Source organism: Lynx canadensis, chromosome D2 (assembly GCF_007474595.2).
Source record: "Lynx canadensis isolate LIC74 chromosome D2, mLynCan4.pri.v2, whole genome shotgun sequence".
NCBI lineage: Eukaryota > Metazoa > Chordata > Mammalia > Carnivora > Felidae > Lynx > Lynx canadensis.
The window spans coordinates 82,058,671-82,076,598 of record NC_044313.2 but is presented as its reverse complement, the minus strand read 5'-3'; the positions used below and the strand labels follow the sequence as shown (position 1 = coordinate 82,076,598).

General features: G+C 46.5%; 1 protein-coding gene across 2 annotated transcripts; it reads right to left on the bottom strand.

Annotated features, from left to right (window-relative positions):
- Window positions 1–4,180: 4,180 nt before the first annotated feature.
- DKK1 (dickkopf WNT signaling pathway inhibitor 1) lies at window positions 4,181–7,256 on the bottom strand. Of its 2 annotated transcripts, XR_003972966.1 has the most exons (5): window positions 6,748–7,256; window positions 6,386–6,548; window positions 5,128–5,271; window positions 4,608–5,007; window positions 4,181–4,346 (listed from the first exon to the last, which is right to left on the bottom strand). XR_003972966.1 is itself a non-coding variant. In XM_030335284.1 (4 exons), the coding sequence occupies exons 1-4, from the start codon at window positions 6,991–6,993 to the stop codon at window positions 4,754–4,756; spliced, it is 807 nt and encodes a 268-aa protein (XP_030191144.1). In that variant the 5' UTR covers window positions 6,994–7,256; the 3' UTR covers window positions 4,181–4,753. The 2 variants fall into 2 exon arrangements, 1 of the variants encoding a protein (XP_030191144.1); XM_030335284.1 differs by having other exon boundaries at window positions 4,181–5,007.
- Between the last annotated feature and the right edge of the window lie 10,672 nt (window positions 7,257–17,928).

The following is a 17,928-nucleotide window of genomic DNA, read 5'->3' as shown; positions in this document are numbered from 1 at the left end:
ATCCTTCAGAATTAGTATGTGGTGAACATGACCTGTGGTACCTGTTCCTACACTCCTTCTTGTAGAACTATCAAAGTTCTTGTCAGTGGTGGACTGGATATGGTTGGCAGGGTTAGATTTTTAGGATCAGGGTGGGCAAGCTAGCCAACTGGACCAGAGGTGGACCGCTAATCAAAGCTGAGCCAGTCAGAACCATAGGGGAGGAATCAGGGTCTAAGTCTGAGAGACAAAGCAGTTTGCTAAGCTGACCTGAGCTGAAAAACCACTTATAATGAGGACAGAGTGCATGCCAGGATGAGGGGCCACAGGCCTGTGCAAATTACAGTAGAGCAGAAATCGTTAGCAAGTGAACGAAGCCAGTCTGCAGAATGGCTTCTATGCTGATTTGTTTATTTTTTGTTTTTGTTTTTGGGAGAGGTATCACTCCAACCCGCGCCTCCTGTTACTTTTTCTGGTTTCAATGGTTTCTCTTCCTTGAAATAAAAAGACCTTGAAGATGGTTCCTATATCACTGTCCTGAAAGCGTTTTATGAGGATCTACAGGCTAACTTTTCCATCCGTATGAATATATATCAGGTATTACTGTATATACTCTCTATAGTAGTGTCCTATAATATATAGGTTTTATCATCTAATAACGAAGACCTAAAATGGAGTACTTTGAGCTAGATATAATGCTAAGTATTGATAATGCATGCATTATCCTCCTACCTATACTCTAAGTTGGAGTTGTCTCCACATTATCCATGAGGTGATACATCTTTGTCCAACACCATGCAGTTAGGAACAAGGAAGTCGTCATTCCATCCAGCTCTGTCTGACTCCAGATACTGTTTCTTTTTTTAATGTTTATTGACTTTTGAGAGGGAGAAAGAGACTGGGGTAGGGACAGAGAGACAGAGGAAGAGAGCGAAACCTTCTCTCTGTGCTCAGCATGGAGCCCAACTCACGAACTGGGAAATCACGGCCTGTGCCCAAGTTGGATGCTTAACCCACCGAGCCACCCAGGAGCCCCTCAGATTAGTTCTTTGAAAGTTAGGAAAATGGCAATCCAGAACTCCGTAGGACACATTTTATAAGCCTACTGGTAACACTGTCCATTTCTCATTAAAACCATTTTAAAAAGTTGGTAGCATGATAAAGTTCAACAATGAAGGAAAATGTAATGATTTCACTTGAAATTTTCATAAGTGGCAATGAGTATTAGTTTGTGCAATTAGAAATACTGAAACTAATAAAACTGGAAATTGTATAATTACGTTACTCATCCCAGGACTTGGTTAGCACGCTTTGATTTGCCATGGGAAAAATCCATACAGTGTTGTGATGTGCTGAATTCTGAATAATCCTATTTGGGCTGCAGATGTGTGGCATTTCCTCTAAACCATACATCCCTATTCTTGCTCTATCAATAGATTTTGGGTTAAACAAAATGTGAAAATTAAGCTTGTAAAGTAAAACAAGAAAAAAAGGGATGAAGAAAAGACTTGCTTGGGATTTTATTTAATAATTACTTTAAAATGAAAGGAATTAGAGCAAGTCTACCTTTCACTGAATGCCAGAGATTACTGTGAAATTGTTGGGATAAGCCTGTATTTCCCTCTTCCTCCTTGGGTACAATTTAGCAAGAGTTTAATCCTCACTCGATCAGTGATAAGCAGGCATCTTGACATGCCCATGCCTCCCCTCAGCTATAGAAAACAAGCTTGATTTCAGATTTCGCTTCAAAAATTTTATCCTACAACTCAGAACTTACCCTACAACTTGCTTTATCCTATATCCTATGACCGTACCAGCACAAGGACACACACACAAATTGTGTGCTTGCAGCATATTAGCTACAGCAGAACCACCGGGAAAAGAATGAAAAGGTCTCCAGGATGACTAGATAAATTACGGTATAGCCATCCCAATGTATTACACGGTTACTGCAATGGGAACGATGAGCATGTGGAGAGAACCCTAGAATGATCTTCAAGACGCATAAAGTAAAAAGAGCAAAACGCAGGGCCATGTGTAGAGGATGCCCCCATTAAAGAGCTCTGTGAACGCATTCCCAGACCCTTGTGTTTTCCATTCGAAGAAATGAGGGGCGCCTGGGCGGCTCAGTAGGTTAAGCCTCTGACTCTTCATCTCGGCTCGGGTCATGGTTGGTGAGGTCCAGCCGGGAGTCGGGCTCTGCACTGACAACGCAGAGTCTGCTTGGGACTCTCTTTCCTCTGGCTGCCTTCCCCTCCCTCAAAATAAACACTTGAAAAACTTGTTTGGAAGTAAAATCATAAATAGTGGCAATCGCTGTCTAAAATGTTGACTATTCTTTGAATGATCTGCTTCTGACTTTGTGGTGTCTGGGTTCCATGTCCCAGCCGCCATTAGTAGCTAATGAAGGATCTACAGTTTCCTTGATGTTTTTTACACCTTTACAAATACGCAGAACTTCTTTTTGATGGAAATCCCCTCCCAGCCTCTCCCTCTCAGATAGAAAGAGGGGGCATCCCTGCTGGGTTGGGTTCTCCTGATCTCCCCTGCACCCCCCGCCCCCCATCCCAAATGGGAGCAAGGGGCAGAGGGAACATTGATGAGCTGAGATGGACAGACATCTACCTGGGCTCCTGGAGAGAGGAAGGGGTGTCCTAACAAGGCCCTTTAAATGCTTGCTCCTTTCCCCTCTTGGAACAGACCCTTCTTTGTTTTTGAGGAACGTGTTTCCTGTTGTGGCTCCTCCATTGGAGACCCTGGGCCTCAGAACTGGCCTTCCTGGCACTTGAGCAAACAGCACATATAGACAATGTCTCTCCAGGGTGAGGAGGCTGGAATCTGGAGACAAAAGGGTTGTAACAGACATCCTGCCAGTTGGCTTGTCCCCGAAGAGGGAACCCAACCTCAGGTCTCCTTGGCGGAGCCCCTTGAAATTGAACCACTCCCAGGAATACAAAAGCAACCAGCATCCTAGGAGGTCTGTGTTAGGTAAGAAACTTTTGGCACAATTGATCAATGATTGTCCTTGGGAGTGCCTTCACCCCAGCATTTGGTGGTCTAGGTATAGATGAGAATATTACAGAACAAGTCTAAGCGGGGACAGGCTCCTCTCCCCTCCCCCTGGATCAGAGTGGCCGGTACCAAAGCTGGCAAGGAGAAATGCGAAGCCAGTTTAGATCTCATTTCTGTGACTTTTCTTCTCAACAATCGATCTCTACATCCTCTTAGAGCCGATTTCAGGGGCGTAAAAATGGAAATATTTACCTCACCTAGTAAGACCAGGAAATCAGGGCATAAGAGAGGATTCTCAGTTTTCACTAATTATGACAAGTCCTCCTGGCATGAAGTAGTAGTTAAGATGCTTCAGATTTACTAATTTCGTACAAAATCTGCAAATATGTATCAACTGTATTTACATGCACACCATTCCTGCCAACCATCAAGCACTTTCTTTGGTATTTTGTGGGAGATTTCCTTTTACTCCTCAGTAGTAATGAACTATTTGGAAACTATTTTTTAGTGTTTATATTTGAGAGCGAGAGAAAGCACATGAGTAGGGGAGGGGCAGAGAGAGAAAGACCCAGAATCCTAAGCAGGCTCCAGGCTCTGAGCTGTCAGCACAGAGCCCGATGTGGGACTCGAACTCGCGAACCATGAGATAACGACCTGAGCTGAGATCAAGAGACGCTTAACTGACTGAGCCATCAAGGCGCCTCAGAAACTATTCTTTTTTTTTTTTTTTAATTTTTTTTTTCAACGTTTATTTATTTTTGGGACAGAGAGAGACAGAGCATGAACGGGGGAGGGGCAGAGAGAGAGGGAGACACAGAATCGGAAACAGGCTCCAGGCTCCGAGCCATCAGCCCAGAGCCTGACGCGGGGCTCGAACTCACGGACCGCGAGATCGTGACCTGGCTGAAGTCGGACGCTTAACTGACTGCGCCACCCAGGCGCCCCGCCTCAGAAACTATTCTTGAAAGTAGTAACGTAAGATTCATTTTCATGATTATAGCCTGATGATTTGAATGTGTCAATGGAGAACATGTTTCTTTAATCTAGAATTGACCATTACTGTAGGACATTTAGACAATCTCTTCCTCTGATCATCTTTCCACATGTTACCTTTCTGTCCCCGTAGTGCACATGCCCACACACACCCTTTTAAAAATCACAATGCCAAAATGTATTTGTACTTGTAACATTTCACGGTATTAAATGTCGAATTTTATTTCAAGCACTATCACAGCCTAGAGAGAAACATAATCTAAGCACTGAGATAGTACATTTCAGAAAATAAGCGAGTATGTCCATGATTAAGTTTAGATGCCTATTGTTGGTCATTCTGAAAGCTTCTTGCCTTCTGGAGTCTAGAATTAAAAGGGAAAGGGTTATACATTTAGCAAGTAGAAGCTGAAATTATTTATTTCAATTCAATATAGAACATCAGTCAAGATAATCAATGTGTACAAAAATTTACATAACAGGAGAAACAATGGGCAATGCAGCACCTTTAGAAAAATAATTAAGTCTTGTCGCATTTACAGGTAAGTGCCACCCTGAGCATTTACAACACAGTAATTTACTGCAATCAACGACAGGCGAGTTCCATAAAGAAACAAAGCTCTTACACTCCAGGTTTTCAGAAGGTATTATTGGAATGCTTGATCGTAACCACAGGATTTGTACATCCTTTAGGACTGAGCTGACCAAAGTCACGAAAGGTTTTCATCGCATATATTATATAAAAGGAGTCCGCTGTGTTTGGACGGCTGGCTCAGTGTCTCTGACAGGTGTGGAGTCTTGAAGAGTTACTGGCTTGATGGTGATCTTTCTGCATCCGGCAAGACAGGCCGTCTCCACAGTAACAGCGCTGGAATATCTCCAGCCCGTGGGAGCCCTTTCTCCTGTGCTTTGTGCACACTTGACCCTCTTTGAGGACAGGTTTACAGATCTTGGACCAGAAGTGTCGGGCACAACACAGCCCCGTGGCACAGTCTGACGATCGGAGACAGACGGAACCTTCTTGTCCTGGAAAGCGGGAGACAGCAGAAAAGGACATGGTCACTACTAAGCCTGCGTCATTTCACGGAGCAAATCCTGAGGACGCCTGGGAGGTGCTGACAGAGAAGGAAGGTGAACTGGCTTTACCTTTGGTATGATACAGTTTCGAGGGCAGCGTAGTTCTTCGGGAATACCCATCCAGGGTGCTGTGATCGTTACCAATGCTTTCGATAATGGTTTCCTCGATTTCTCCTCGGTGGGAAGGACTGTGATCAGAAGGCATACATATCCCTACGGGAGCGGGAGACGACAGTAACACATCACAGCCGGGAGTTAATCACCCACAGCTCCGAGGGCCCGTTCCGCCTGCACCAGCTCGGGATGCCTCGTTGCGGTGACAAGACTTGAAACACAAGCCATGCTCCCGCCTTATGCACTCGAAAGCAACAGCCCCGATACAGCTGCCTGAAATACTTTTCTACCAACTGTGGTGGTGGCAGGGAGATTTCTGCCCATCTTAATATCACCCTTGGGGTAGAAAATAAAATTAGTCACTTACAAACTTGTCCTTAAAAATAACTTCTCTGCCCTGAGGCTGGCCGGACCCATATAGGACCAGGTTACACTAAGGCAACACTAGCTGCCTGGAAGATGACAATCTCACCCACTAGTTATTTCCCTGTATAACTTCTCTATTACAGAGACTCGCTTAGTTCATCCCTGAGTATTACTGGGTCCTGCAGAGGGTTGCCACCCTTAGGTTTATTTCTGGAGACTTCTTTGAGCATTGGAGCCTACCCCTTTCAGACATTAAGTTTCAGTGCATCTGTGCTGGGGGGAGGAGGACTGATTTTTAAGGTAGCAGGAGGTGGAGGCAGGCGTGGGGGGGCAGTGCCCGGGGTGGTTGGGTACCAAGATCCCCCTTAAGGGGGGGCGGCCAGCCCAGAGAAACGCCTGTCTCCAGCCTGATACCAGTGTTAACGGGGTCCCCAGAGGGAGGCCAGTGTGGCAGAGCCGTGAGAGACCCTGTAAGAAAATGGACAGGGTGCTGAATGCCCAGGCTGGACCCCCAGGGCACGGTGAGCGTGTCCAGGGGGCCCCATCTTCTGTCCCCGGGGACGTCAGGGCGCTCTCTAGACACGTTTTCACGGAAGGGTTCCCTCGGAGGTGAGGAGTCGTGCTAAACGGGCGAGGGGCGCGGGTGAAGACGAGGCGCCCGGAGACCTCCGCTCTCCCCTCCCCTCCCCCCCCCCCCATCACGCCCTCGCAGCTCGTCAGGGCCACCTCCAGGCAAACCCACTCGCAGGTGGCGGCGCCGTCGCGTTAGCCAAGCCGGGAGCGTTTGCCTCCCTTCCGCAGGCGGCCCGCTTCGAGACGCTGGTCCAGGAGGGACTTGGGGACTCACCGTTTTTGCAGTAGTTTCCCGGGCAGCACATAGCGTGACGCACGCAACGCTTTCTGCGCTTCCTGCAGGCGAGACAGATCTGCGCGCCGGCGCCGGGCCCGCGGGGGGGGCTGGCGCAGTACTCCTCGGTGCCGCACTCCTCGTCCTCAGCGCAGGGGTACGGCTGCGGGGGCGGGGGGGGCAGGGGTGAGGCACCTGCGCGTCCGAGGACCCGTGCCTCCGCGCGCGCCTCTCCAAAGCCGCGGTGCGCGCCGCCCCCGGGCGCCCCGAGCCGCGCACCGCCCCACCTGGGACCCCCCCCACCCCACCCACCCCAGCCCCTGCGGGGTCGCAGCGTGCCCGCTCCCCGAGCCCCCGCTCACCTGGTAGTTGTCAACGGTCTGGTACTTGTTCCCGCCCTCGTACGGGATCCCAGGCGCCGCGCTGACCGCCGAGCCCGGGTGCCCGGCAGCGCCGCCCAGCGCCGGGGGCAGGTTCTTGATGGCGTTGGAGTTGACGAGGACCGAGTTCAAGGTGGCGCTCACTCCCAGCTGGAGGTGACCGCAAAGGGCCGCCGCTGCCAGGGCGACCAAGACCCGCGTGGCTCCCGCTGCGCCCAGGGCCGGCATCGCGGAGGGGCTCCGGGGAGGGCAGGCAGGGACGGCGGGAACCGGTGGCACTGTGCAGGGGGTGGGGGTGGGGGCCTGGAAGCCGCGGCGCACGGCTGCGGTCAGCGCCCCGAGAGCCTGCCGCGGTCCCCGAGTCCCCACTGCGGGTGCAGGTCTGCGCCGCCACCGCCGCCGCGGCTGCCTTTATACCGCGGGCTTGAGCATCCCGGCCCCTCGGGGGAGACGACAAAGCAGGGATGGGATTTCAAAGCGCTGGGAGGGGCCGGAGGGTGTGTGTGTACACGGGGGGGGGGGGGGGGTGGCTCGGCAGTCCCCACCCCGCCCTCCCCGGCGCGGCCGGTCCCCTGGCTCAGCTCGCTTCGGGGCGCAGACGACTGGAGCGGACGCGGGCGGAGGGAGGGACCCGGGGCCCCCCGCGCCCTCCCCTGGCAGCCGGGGTGGTGCTGTGGGGATCGGAAGCGCTTCAGAGAGCGCCACGGTGGTGCTCCCCCAGACCACTTCGTGCGCCTTAAACACGTTCGGTGTTAAACTCAGCCCCTCCGGTGAGCCGGGGGCTCTACCCGAAGGGCCCCGCGACAGGGCCAGGTAGCCGCCGCCGGCTGCTGATTAACCTTCCAGAGCCCCGCTTCACTCATTGCCAGTGAGTCCCTCGGTTTCAGTTGGTTCGCTTCGACCCCTTCCTTCCACCCCAGCCCCCCACCCCAGCCCTCCCCTCCCCTCCTCCCGCCGCCACCGCGAGAAAAATGTGCAAAGAGCAGGAAATTTGCACATCAAACGCGGGTAAGGAGGAAGAGGGACTAATTCTCTTTTGATGGGAAGTTTAGAGAGGGAGGCGAGAGACGCGTTTGGAAATGAGATCGGGGTGGAGGGAAGTGTCCGATAATCAGACTGTTGAATGCTTCTCTCTGGATGCGAGCAGCCGCGGCCAGGAGATGAACTTGATTAGGCGGGCGCGCGACATCAAAGTGGCCAGAGCGCCAACGTCAGAGCCCGGGGGCTGGCTCGGTGGTCCTTCGCTGCCCGCCCTTCTCGGTGGTGGTTGACCCGGGCAGATAAGACAGCCTCGGGGCTCAGCGCCCGACTTCCTCATTAGTACTCCGGGTCGCGGAGCCCGGGAAGGCCCGTGTCTGCTCCCACGTCGGACAAGCCGGGACCAGACGGGTACCCCGCCAAGGCAGATAAGACGAGCTGCGGGAAGGGGGAAAGTGAACCGCAACGTGAGTCGGCCGTCCTGTGGATCAGGGTTCAAAAATAACGAAGAGCCGCCAGGGTGAAGAAGATGGTGCTGCTTACACATTCGAAAACCATTTACTGAACAAAAACCTGTTGGAAGCTTGGTGCGCTGGCATTGGGGTACCCTCCGGGTTATTGCTCTTTGGGGGGTGCGGATGCAGTGATATAAACATTCAGGAGACTATTGTCATCAGAGTAGTAATAAAAAATAAAGTGCCCCCACTATTTTTATAGTAGGCTGATGTTATCGGTGTCAGAAAATGGACACCTGTTATGCAAGTTAATAAAAGGAAGAGATGATTGAATAATCGCTGTTGAACGAGCAAGATTAGGACATCCTAATTTTGTGCACCCTAACCTCTAAGGTATTTCTTACTCCACACACACTGACCTATATTCATGACCCCCCCCCCCCATCTCCACCAAGTACAGCCGGTGAGAGCCTTGAAGTAGGTGTAATCCCAAGGTTAAGAGGGGGAGGGGTTAAAAAAAAGTCTGTAATGCTCTGTGTTCTGGTTGCTTGGGTTTCAGAGGTCATATTAAGAGCACCTTCCAAACAACCCTTTACTAATGCCTCTAATTAAACCGATATCCCTCCCATCCCAAATTCCATCTATCCCGTGAAATTTCCTCTGGTTTATTGGTAATTGCTTCTTGAAATTCTAATATGGACCAAATCCCACATATTTTTAAAAAGATCTTGTTATGGACACGTACAATGATCTAGGCTTGGCTACAACTTTAGAAGTTTTTGGCACAAACTGGAATTTGGAAACAAAGGGGAAGCTGTTTATATTCGTTGTATTTTTCTTTTTTTTTTTTTTTTTTTAATGAGCCTAAGAATCGAGTCTATATACCTTTTATGGAGAATAAGCAGTAAGCCAGGTCTCTCTTAGGCAGAAAGGGCCGTATCTTCAGTTGACATGAAGTTGATATGGATGGAGAGGTATTATAAAATAACAGGGTAAGGCTGTAGGGGACTTTAGGCGCCATAGTGTCACTTGCAAAATATTGATACTAATGTCAGTAATTGAGGTGTCGAGCACCTTGGTGTAGTAGAAAATCTCTACTCTGCTAACTTCTTATGATGCTGAGATGTGGAGAAAGAATCCCCTGACCTTGGGGAGGGTGCAAATACTTCTTAGTCCTGTTGTCCTACTTAAATATTTCTAAAAATGTGCTGTGCCACACTTCTGACCAATCTCTCTTCCTCTCTTTGAAAGACGTGGTACGCAGTTCCCAAATTTGGTTAAGAGCTTGGATTCACAAATGAAGCTATTGTCCAACTCAGAAACAAGAGCACCAGTTAAATTAACAACAAAAGAGAACCCTTAACAAAAAGGCGTGTTTATGAATTCAGTCTCAATCCCTGGATATGTATGCCTGTTGCGGTTTAGTATCGATGGAGCTTGGACAGAATCTACTGTGTTGAGCTAGGGGATTTTTAAGGTGGGGGGAGGGGTCTGTCTCCTTCCTTCCTTACCATGCTGCTCCTGTCCTCCTGATCCGAAAGCTAATAAGTGGGTGAATATGTGAGTTTCTACCATGTGCTGAGCAGGGTACTTGGTGCTGCTCAATCAAAGTTGAGTGCTCAGGTTCTCGATCTTCAAGTAATTGAGTCGGGGGAGGGGTGGTAAGCTCACAAGTTACACAGAAGAGAAACCCAGTACGTGGCAAGCCTACTCCAACTTCCCAATGGCATCATTTACTTTTTTTTTTTCAAGTAAATTTAGAGAGAACCCAGGATGTGTAAAGCCAACTCTTCATTCCCAATGGGAAAATTTACTTTTTTCAATGGAGTTTCCATCTGAAAACCCCTTCCGTGATTGAGTTTGTTCCCTGGCCACAAAAGAACAGGATGGGTAAGGGGGTAAAGGGAGGTTCATGGTTCCATCAGCAGCCAATTAACATTCAGTGAATGCCCATTGTATGCAAAATGCTATCCTACTACCTTGGAGAATACACCCCCAAACTATTAAAGGCACTCTCCTTGTCCTTGGAAGCCTTCAGTCTGGGAGTAGTTGGAGAAACAAAAATGATTATATGGGAATGGGGGTAAAGGTTTTTCCAGAACAGGTTCTATTTGGTCACCTACAAGGTCATCGGGAAGACAGAAAAAGGTCATTTCATTCTTTAGGGACCCCTGCCTCCTATTTCATCTTTTCAATATTTCCATAATTAATGCAATAGGTTTAACATTTTGTGCAAGATTTAAAAAAAATTTTTTTTAATGTTTATTTTTGAGGGGGTGGAGGGGGAGAGAGAGCATGAGTGGGGGAGGGGCAGACAGAGAGGGAGACACAATCCAAAGCAGGCTCCAGGCTCCGACCTGTCAGCACAGAGCCCGATGCGGCCATGAACTCATAGACCGCGAGATCATGACCTGAGTCAAAGTTGGAGACTCAACTGACTGAGCCGCGCAGGTGGCCCAAGATTTTTTGAATAGGTAGAATGTGTTTACCAATGTGGAATTAAACCTCCGAAGTCACCAATGGCAAGATGGTACGTGCGATCCCTCACGTTACAAGTGCGGCATTTCCACCTCGTCATCTGAGCCAGAAGGACAGACAGATACACTGCAAAAACACCATGCTATTGGCAGACGAGTTTTCCATCTTTCTGGGAGCTTCCTCTGTGATTGCTGCGTATTGAATTCGCTCCCTGTCTCCTTCCCTCCTTCCCTTCTCTCTTCCATTCTTACCATTAAATTTTACTTTACTAGGAAAACATTAAATAAATGTCATTGCTTGTGGCGAATGTTGTCAACACTTTTGTTGGTACCGATCCTAAATTTAGAAGGAATTCCTCATTCCCGAGTTTAGGGGGAAAAAAGTTATGACTTTCTTATTGGCCTTTAAAAGATTTTGGTGTTAATGCTATTCATGACGTTAAAGGGGCTTTTAGACCAGGCCCATGTTAGGACCCCCCCCCCCACCCCCGCAACTCCCCAGAGGTTGGATTAGGCTTTTCTGCACTCCTCAGTGCAAAGAGAAGGTGAGATTTGACAACAGTTATGTTGATGTGGTCAGTGGAGATGGCCCACCCAGAAAAATCAGGCCCGCAGGTCGCTTTCCATCCCAGCTCAGAAGATGTGCTTTACAGGAGCAAGACATTAACAACCTAGCTGACAATAGAGCCCAGAACCCAGAAACTTTTAACGAAAAACCAGAGAAGATCTTTCCTGATGTCCTGACGCTGAAAAAGGTCTGTGGTGTGGTTACAGAGATTGCAAAACGGCCACCCTAGCATCCTGCTAAAGGATTTGATGTTTACAACCGTAAAGACTGGCCAATGGCAGCAGAAAGCAGGATACAGGAGCCTTTTGAAAACAGACTCCGGATCTAGAGAGATACCATTTTCCTTCATGTCTGAGTTCCTATCCTCTCCAAGGATCGCCGCGTACAGAACGCAAGAAAGGTATCTCGTTGGGGTGTCAGGAGTCCGGTGCTGTGCACTGGGGGCTTCTGTGACGCCTGCAGCTGCCTGGTGAATCCGGGGGGCTCGGTCAAGCCATTTAATTCTAGCGTTGGTGGTGGTCTTTCAGTTATAAAATGACACGAGGGGGCGGTGGAGAGGCCCCTTCTGACTAGGCAAGCCCGTCTCTCGCTTAAAAAAAAGAAAAATCATTGCCAGGACGAGGCCTTTTGCATTCTGATTAAATAAGAATATCCTGTAAGGGGCCTCATCAAAGACATCAATGCTGTATTTTGATTTTGAAGAAAACATGTAAGTTTTTTTCAGAGTTTGACGTCTCTGAAGATAGGTGAATACCTGAACCAGGGGATTTTTTTTTTCTTTTAAAGATGGTGATCTACACGTACATTTCTAAATTTTGTCCGACGTTCATGGAGAAAATGCCGCGAATACGGAACAGTCCAAACGGCGAACATGAGTGACGGGAGCAGTTCACCCCGGTTAACCTTGAGTACGCCCCTCACACACACCTACACGGAGAGCAAGCCAGAGAGCGTGAGAAAGTTCTTTCCCTTCACAACACTGTCCTGTTTTGGAGCCGAATGAATTTCCCCACCCGTCACCGAATCTCACGCTTGGGGAGCGTCGAGGGGACCCTCGGGTGGAATATAGGAAGCGGGGCCTGGAAAGCACTCTGTGTCCCAAGACCCCGTCTCAGCGTGGGCGGGAGGGACCCGGGATGCAGGCCAGCGGCAGAACCCCGCGCTCCTGGCTGGCAAGAGAAGGGACGCGTGATGCGTGCGGGGCTCTCCACCATCCTTGGGTCACAAAACCAGAGGGACCCTGGAGCTCCCCATGTGCCGCGTGCAAGGCCAGCGGGAGCCCTAGCAGGGGGGCCCCAGCTCAGAGGGAGGCCCAGCTCGGAGGGAGCTCAGAGGGAGCCCCGAGTCCCCCGCACGTGCCTGGGTGCCCGCAGGCCGCTCACGCCAGCGCCGTGCTGGGGAACGAAGCCTGTTTAGGGACTCGCCTTGAAGAGCGCAGATCAAAGGGCCCGGGGACCCCCGTCCTAATCAGACTTGAGCCCGGCCGGCTTTTCCCACGCAGCCCTTTGCGGGGCTTGGAGCATCTCTCGTGCTCAGCACGCTGGCGCGGCCGCGGCGACTCGCGGGGGCGCAGAGCCTCACACTGGACGGCTGCGTGGGTTCGGTGTGTGGTTCCCGCGCAGTTAGGGGCAGGGCCCCTGGGGCTCCGTCAGCGAGGGTGAGGGGGAAGGCCACGGCGGGGACACGGAGAGCCCGGGGGACCGCGGGCGCCGGCGGGCCAATCCCGCTCTTCTGCTGCCCCCTGGTGGCGCTCCCGCGGAAGTGCGTCCTGGGGAAGACGCCCGAGGAGTAGCATCTCGCGGAGGAGTAGCACCCCGTAGTGTTCTCTCCAGAAGCTTCATTCTCCAGGTTCAGTTGTCTTGTGTTGTGCACCTCTGCGGCTCGCTACGTTACAGCCTCGTCCAGGGTGAATATTCTCTTGTTCTACTTCGCCGTCTACACAATGCCTTGCTCACAGAAGAACTTATTCCTTCATAAATTACAATTAAAATGAGAACTGGGACCCAGGATGTAGGTCCTCCCTTTATGTGTATGTAGTTCTCCCCCCATCGAAGTTGAAAGGCTCCAGGTTGTTAGAAATGCATTACTGGGAAATTCTAGGCCAATCACATCTTAGACAAGACCCTACATGTGTAAGTATTCACGGAGAGTAAAACTATAAGAGAATATTATTCATCTATTTGAGAAAATATTTATCATTTCATGTTTCCCTGTTCATAAAGGACATAAAACCTGTAGTTGTATGTAAAATCGTAGTTATAACACACTTTAATACTTGTATTTCTTTAGAGCTGATATAATGCACAGGTTAAAAAAAACAAAATAACATGCAAGTAGAGATAATATACGTATCTGTTATAATTATTATTAGTAGCTATGCATTGTTATTATTTTACAGTTAATCATTCTAAACTACTCCCGAGGTTTTTCTTACAGCTAATTTTTCTTAAAGAGATGTCCTGGCAGGGGGTATAAAAAAAACCAAAAAAACATCTATCTATAATTAGTATTTCTTTTAAAAAATAAAGATTTCTGGAAGATGTGTGAGAATACTATTTCTGAACATTCAACTTAATAAATATTTTTATATACTAAATTCTTATCTATAAGTTAGATGCTAAGTGTAAAATTGCATATGATTATTTCAGTATTATGATGTAAAATTTATCAGAATGACTTTAAAGAAACAAATGAACCTCAAAGTTTTTCAAAATTGTTTTGATTGGACCCTGTCCCCCTTTTTTGATGGAGCTGTATTCTCCACCAGTATTTCCATTTTCTTTTCACAATATTACTTCTGTCTGGCTGATTCTATTTACAAGAGACATAGTAAAGTGAGCTCTGTGTTTAACAGTGCATTTTGCAAATACCAATAGCTTTGTAAATTCCACTAAGCCACACACTTAGAAGGTATGAGAGTGTCAGGAAGAGAATCTAAGGGCTAATTAACTTTCTATCAAGTTCATCCCCTACCCCCTTTTGTTACTATGATTTACTATTATAATTTGCTAGTAATTTTAGAAAGGGACTGTTACAGCTGTGGTGTCTAAGGGTCTAAAGCTTTCAGACTGCTTCATTGTTATAGTTCTTGATTCTAGGCAAAGTCCTAAATTTGTTAGGAAAATTACCTTGCGATGGTTTCATTGATGCATGGAGGCTAGAAAAACAAGTAAGTAAATAAGTAAATAAATAAATGGACCTTTTATTAGCAAGTGTGTAAGAAAAGAGAGAGAAAATAATAGAATCCTTTGCTGTTTTTGTAGGCAAGGCAAGTATCAGTCAATAAAAAGTGTTTATTTTCCTGAAAAAGACTATTAAGAACTCCGCAGTTCTGGGATTCTTAAACTGTTGTTTAAGAATAAACAGAAGAAAACCCCCCTAAGGATGCATGTTACAATGCAGATTCCTAGACCTCCCTCCTAACTCTTTTGATTGATCGCATAGGCTTGGGGGGGGGGGTTGGGGGGCTCCCAGTGTTAACACTCTCCATTGGTTGAGTGTAAGCCAGGTCACCCTTAGGCTACACTTTGAAAAATTCCACCACTAACTCATCAGTCCCCACCAACCTGCTCCGTCACCTCCCAAACTCCAAACTCCTTACTTTCTGCCCCTGGTTAAAAGTTAATTCCAAATATAGTGTTTTCCCGAACTTTGGAACGTTAGGCTTACATTTCCCCACCCTTGGCAACAACATTACACATAGGTACACATCTTCGCAGAGCCGTGGTCCTGGTTCCCATTTTGTGTATTTGTTGCGGGGCCCAGGAATATTTATTATTATTTTTTAATGTTCTACATGATTTTGGTGCAGGACCAGGTTTGGGGAAGATTGCCCTTGCTCAGGCTTACTGATCAAAAGGTCACCAGGAAGGGCACCTGAGCGTCTGATTTCGGCTCAGGTCATGATCTTGTGGTTTGTGAGTTCGAGCCCCACATCGGGCCTGCTTTGGATCCTCTGTCCTCCTCTCTCTGCCCCTCCCTCCCTTGCACTCTCCTAAAAATAAATAACTATTTTAAAGAAAATTAAACAACAACAAAAAAAGTCACCAGGAATGCTTGTAAAATTGCCTGCCTACGTGGGATGCTGGTAAATGGTAAGAACCAGCAGTTAAAAAAATGCATAAAACTGCATAAACATATATGCACATGCATATACATTATATGTATAATTTATGTACATTGCAAAACTTTACTGATATAAAGGATACACAGCACGCAATGTGCAAATACTAGAGCATATTCATTATTGCAAATATCCTCTAGCCAATTGATTCTTACAGATGCTTAACTGTTTTTTTGCTTAACTCTTGTATCCATAGCAAACGTACGGGTGTTAATTCAGCCACGATTTAACAAATGGAGTTGCATCACGGTCTACTAGGTTTTTACTAATCAATCTGTCATTAAACCTGATATATGACCTACTCTTAAACTACTCTTGCCCTTGTACAAATTGTATTCATTAAACAAAAACGGCTTTCAGCTTCAGTTTAAACCCAGCCCTGATTTTTCCTGTCTGCTGATATCTGTAAATACTCCCACTGAGGTTAAGTTCAAGGGAAAAATGTGAGTCCGTGAAACAAGCAGGTGGGAAGCAAGCTCACATTATGGAGTATTTCCACCATACTGAATCAAGTGACTTCTCTATCCCTGGTCCCAGGTGGTCTTTAAACCAAAGTTCACCTTCACCAGACTGTTTTCTCAAGGCAAACACACCTTCAGTAATCCATTCACTTCTCATGTTTCCTACTTCTCTTAGATTTTGACTTAGTTTTTTCTTAGCGTGTTGTCAACTTTTTGAGACATTTAAGAACAAAATTATATGTATATGTATATATAATGCATATAATTTTATGTGTTATAACACATATATATATAAAATACATATAATTTACTCAGCATAACATTTTTTGTTGTTGCTAAGAGGGTCAGTCCAAATAACCTAACTTATTTCCCCAGAAATGAAAATTATTTAACTTTAAGAAAAAAAAAATACAAATGTTTTCAGACTGTGTTCTTATGCAACTTTTTCATGAAGCATTGTTTGCGAGATTCATTTATATTAAATTTAGCCAATGCATTTATTGTTCACATCAGTATAATATTCCACTGTTTATCGGATTTAATAGTTCATTACCCACATGATGAATATTTCAATTTCTAAATTTTTTGCTATTTCAAAATGCTTATGTGGGTATCCTTACATGGATCTCTGTATGAGCATGTGTGGAGTATTTTTCTAAAAAAATATATCAAGTATTGAGTTGTAGAATATGAACATTTTCAACTTTATTAAATATCACACAACTGTTCTTCAGAGTTGCTGTAATAATTCACATTTGTACGAGCACTATGTAAGAATTTTACATTGCTATACATTTTAACATTTATTATTTTATAATTTTAATTTGCAGATTGATGGGTGCAGATGGGTGCTTTTCATTCTTAAACTTCTAGTGACTGATTATTAATGAACTCAGATATATATGCATGTATTTTTATTCTCTGGAAGAGACTTGACCAAACTTCGTATTTATTTAAAAAAAAATTTTTTTAAGTTCATTTTGAGAAAGAGAGTGAGCAGGGGGAGGGGCAGAGAGAGAGGGAGGGAGAGAAAATCCCAAGCAGCCCCCACACTGTCAGCACAGAGCCCAATGCAGGGCTCGATCCCACGAATCAGGAGATCATGACCTGAGCTGAGATCAAGAGTCAGACACTTAACCCCCTGAGCCACCCAGGCGCCCCATGACTTGACCAAACTTCTTAGGCTGTGCAACAAATGACACAAAGAAATTACAGGCTACTCTTGAGGTTAAGGGAGCAAATATCTGAAATATAACATTGGTAAATCAAAACTAACCTAGGTATTCAAAATGCATGTCATGGCAAAGATACATACAAGCCAAGGAAGCACAGGTGTTTATTGCTTGTTTTTTCATGATAAATGTACTCTTTAATCCCCATCACCTACTTCACCCATCTCCACCCACCCTCTGGTAGCAATCAGTTTCTTCTCTCTCCTTAAGAGTCTGTTTCTTTGTTTCTCTTTCTTGCTCACTTGTTTTGTTTCTTAAATTCCACACACCAGTGAAATCATACGGTATTTGTCTTTCTCTGACTTATTTCGCTCAGCAGAATACTTGCTAGCTCTATTCGTGTTGTTGCAAATGGCAATATTTTGTTCTTTTTTACGGTTGAATAACATTCCACTGTGTGTGTGTGTGTGTGTGTATACATGTGTCTGTGTATATATATCATATATATGTGTATATATATCATATATATCTCACATCTTTATTCATCTATCAATGGACATTTAGGCTGCTTCCATAGTTTGGCTAATGGCAATGCTGCTATAAACATAGGGATGCATGTATTACTTCAAGTCAGTGTTTTTGTATTTTGGGGGTAAATAACCAGTAGTGTGGCTACTGGATCATATAGTAATTCAACTTTTTAATTTAATTTTTTTTCAAAGAACCTCCATACTGTTTTCCACTGACTGCATCCCACTAATAATGCATGAGGGATTCTTTTGCCCCACATTCTGGCCAACACCTGTTGTTTCTCGTGTTTTTGATTTTAGCCATTCTGAAAGGTGTGGGGTGACATCTCATTGTGGCTTTTTGGGTGTTGAGTTTTATAAATTCTTTACATATTTTGGATAATAACCCTTTATCAGATA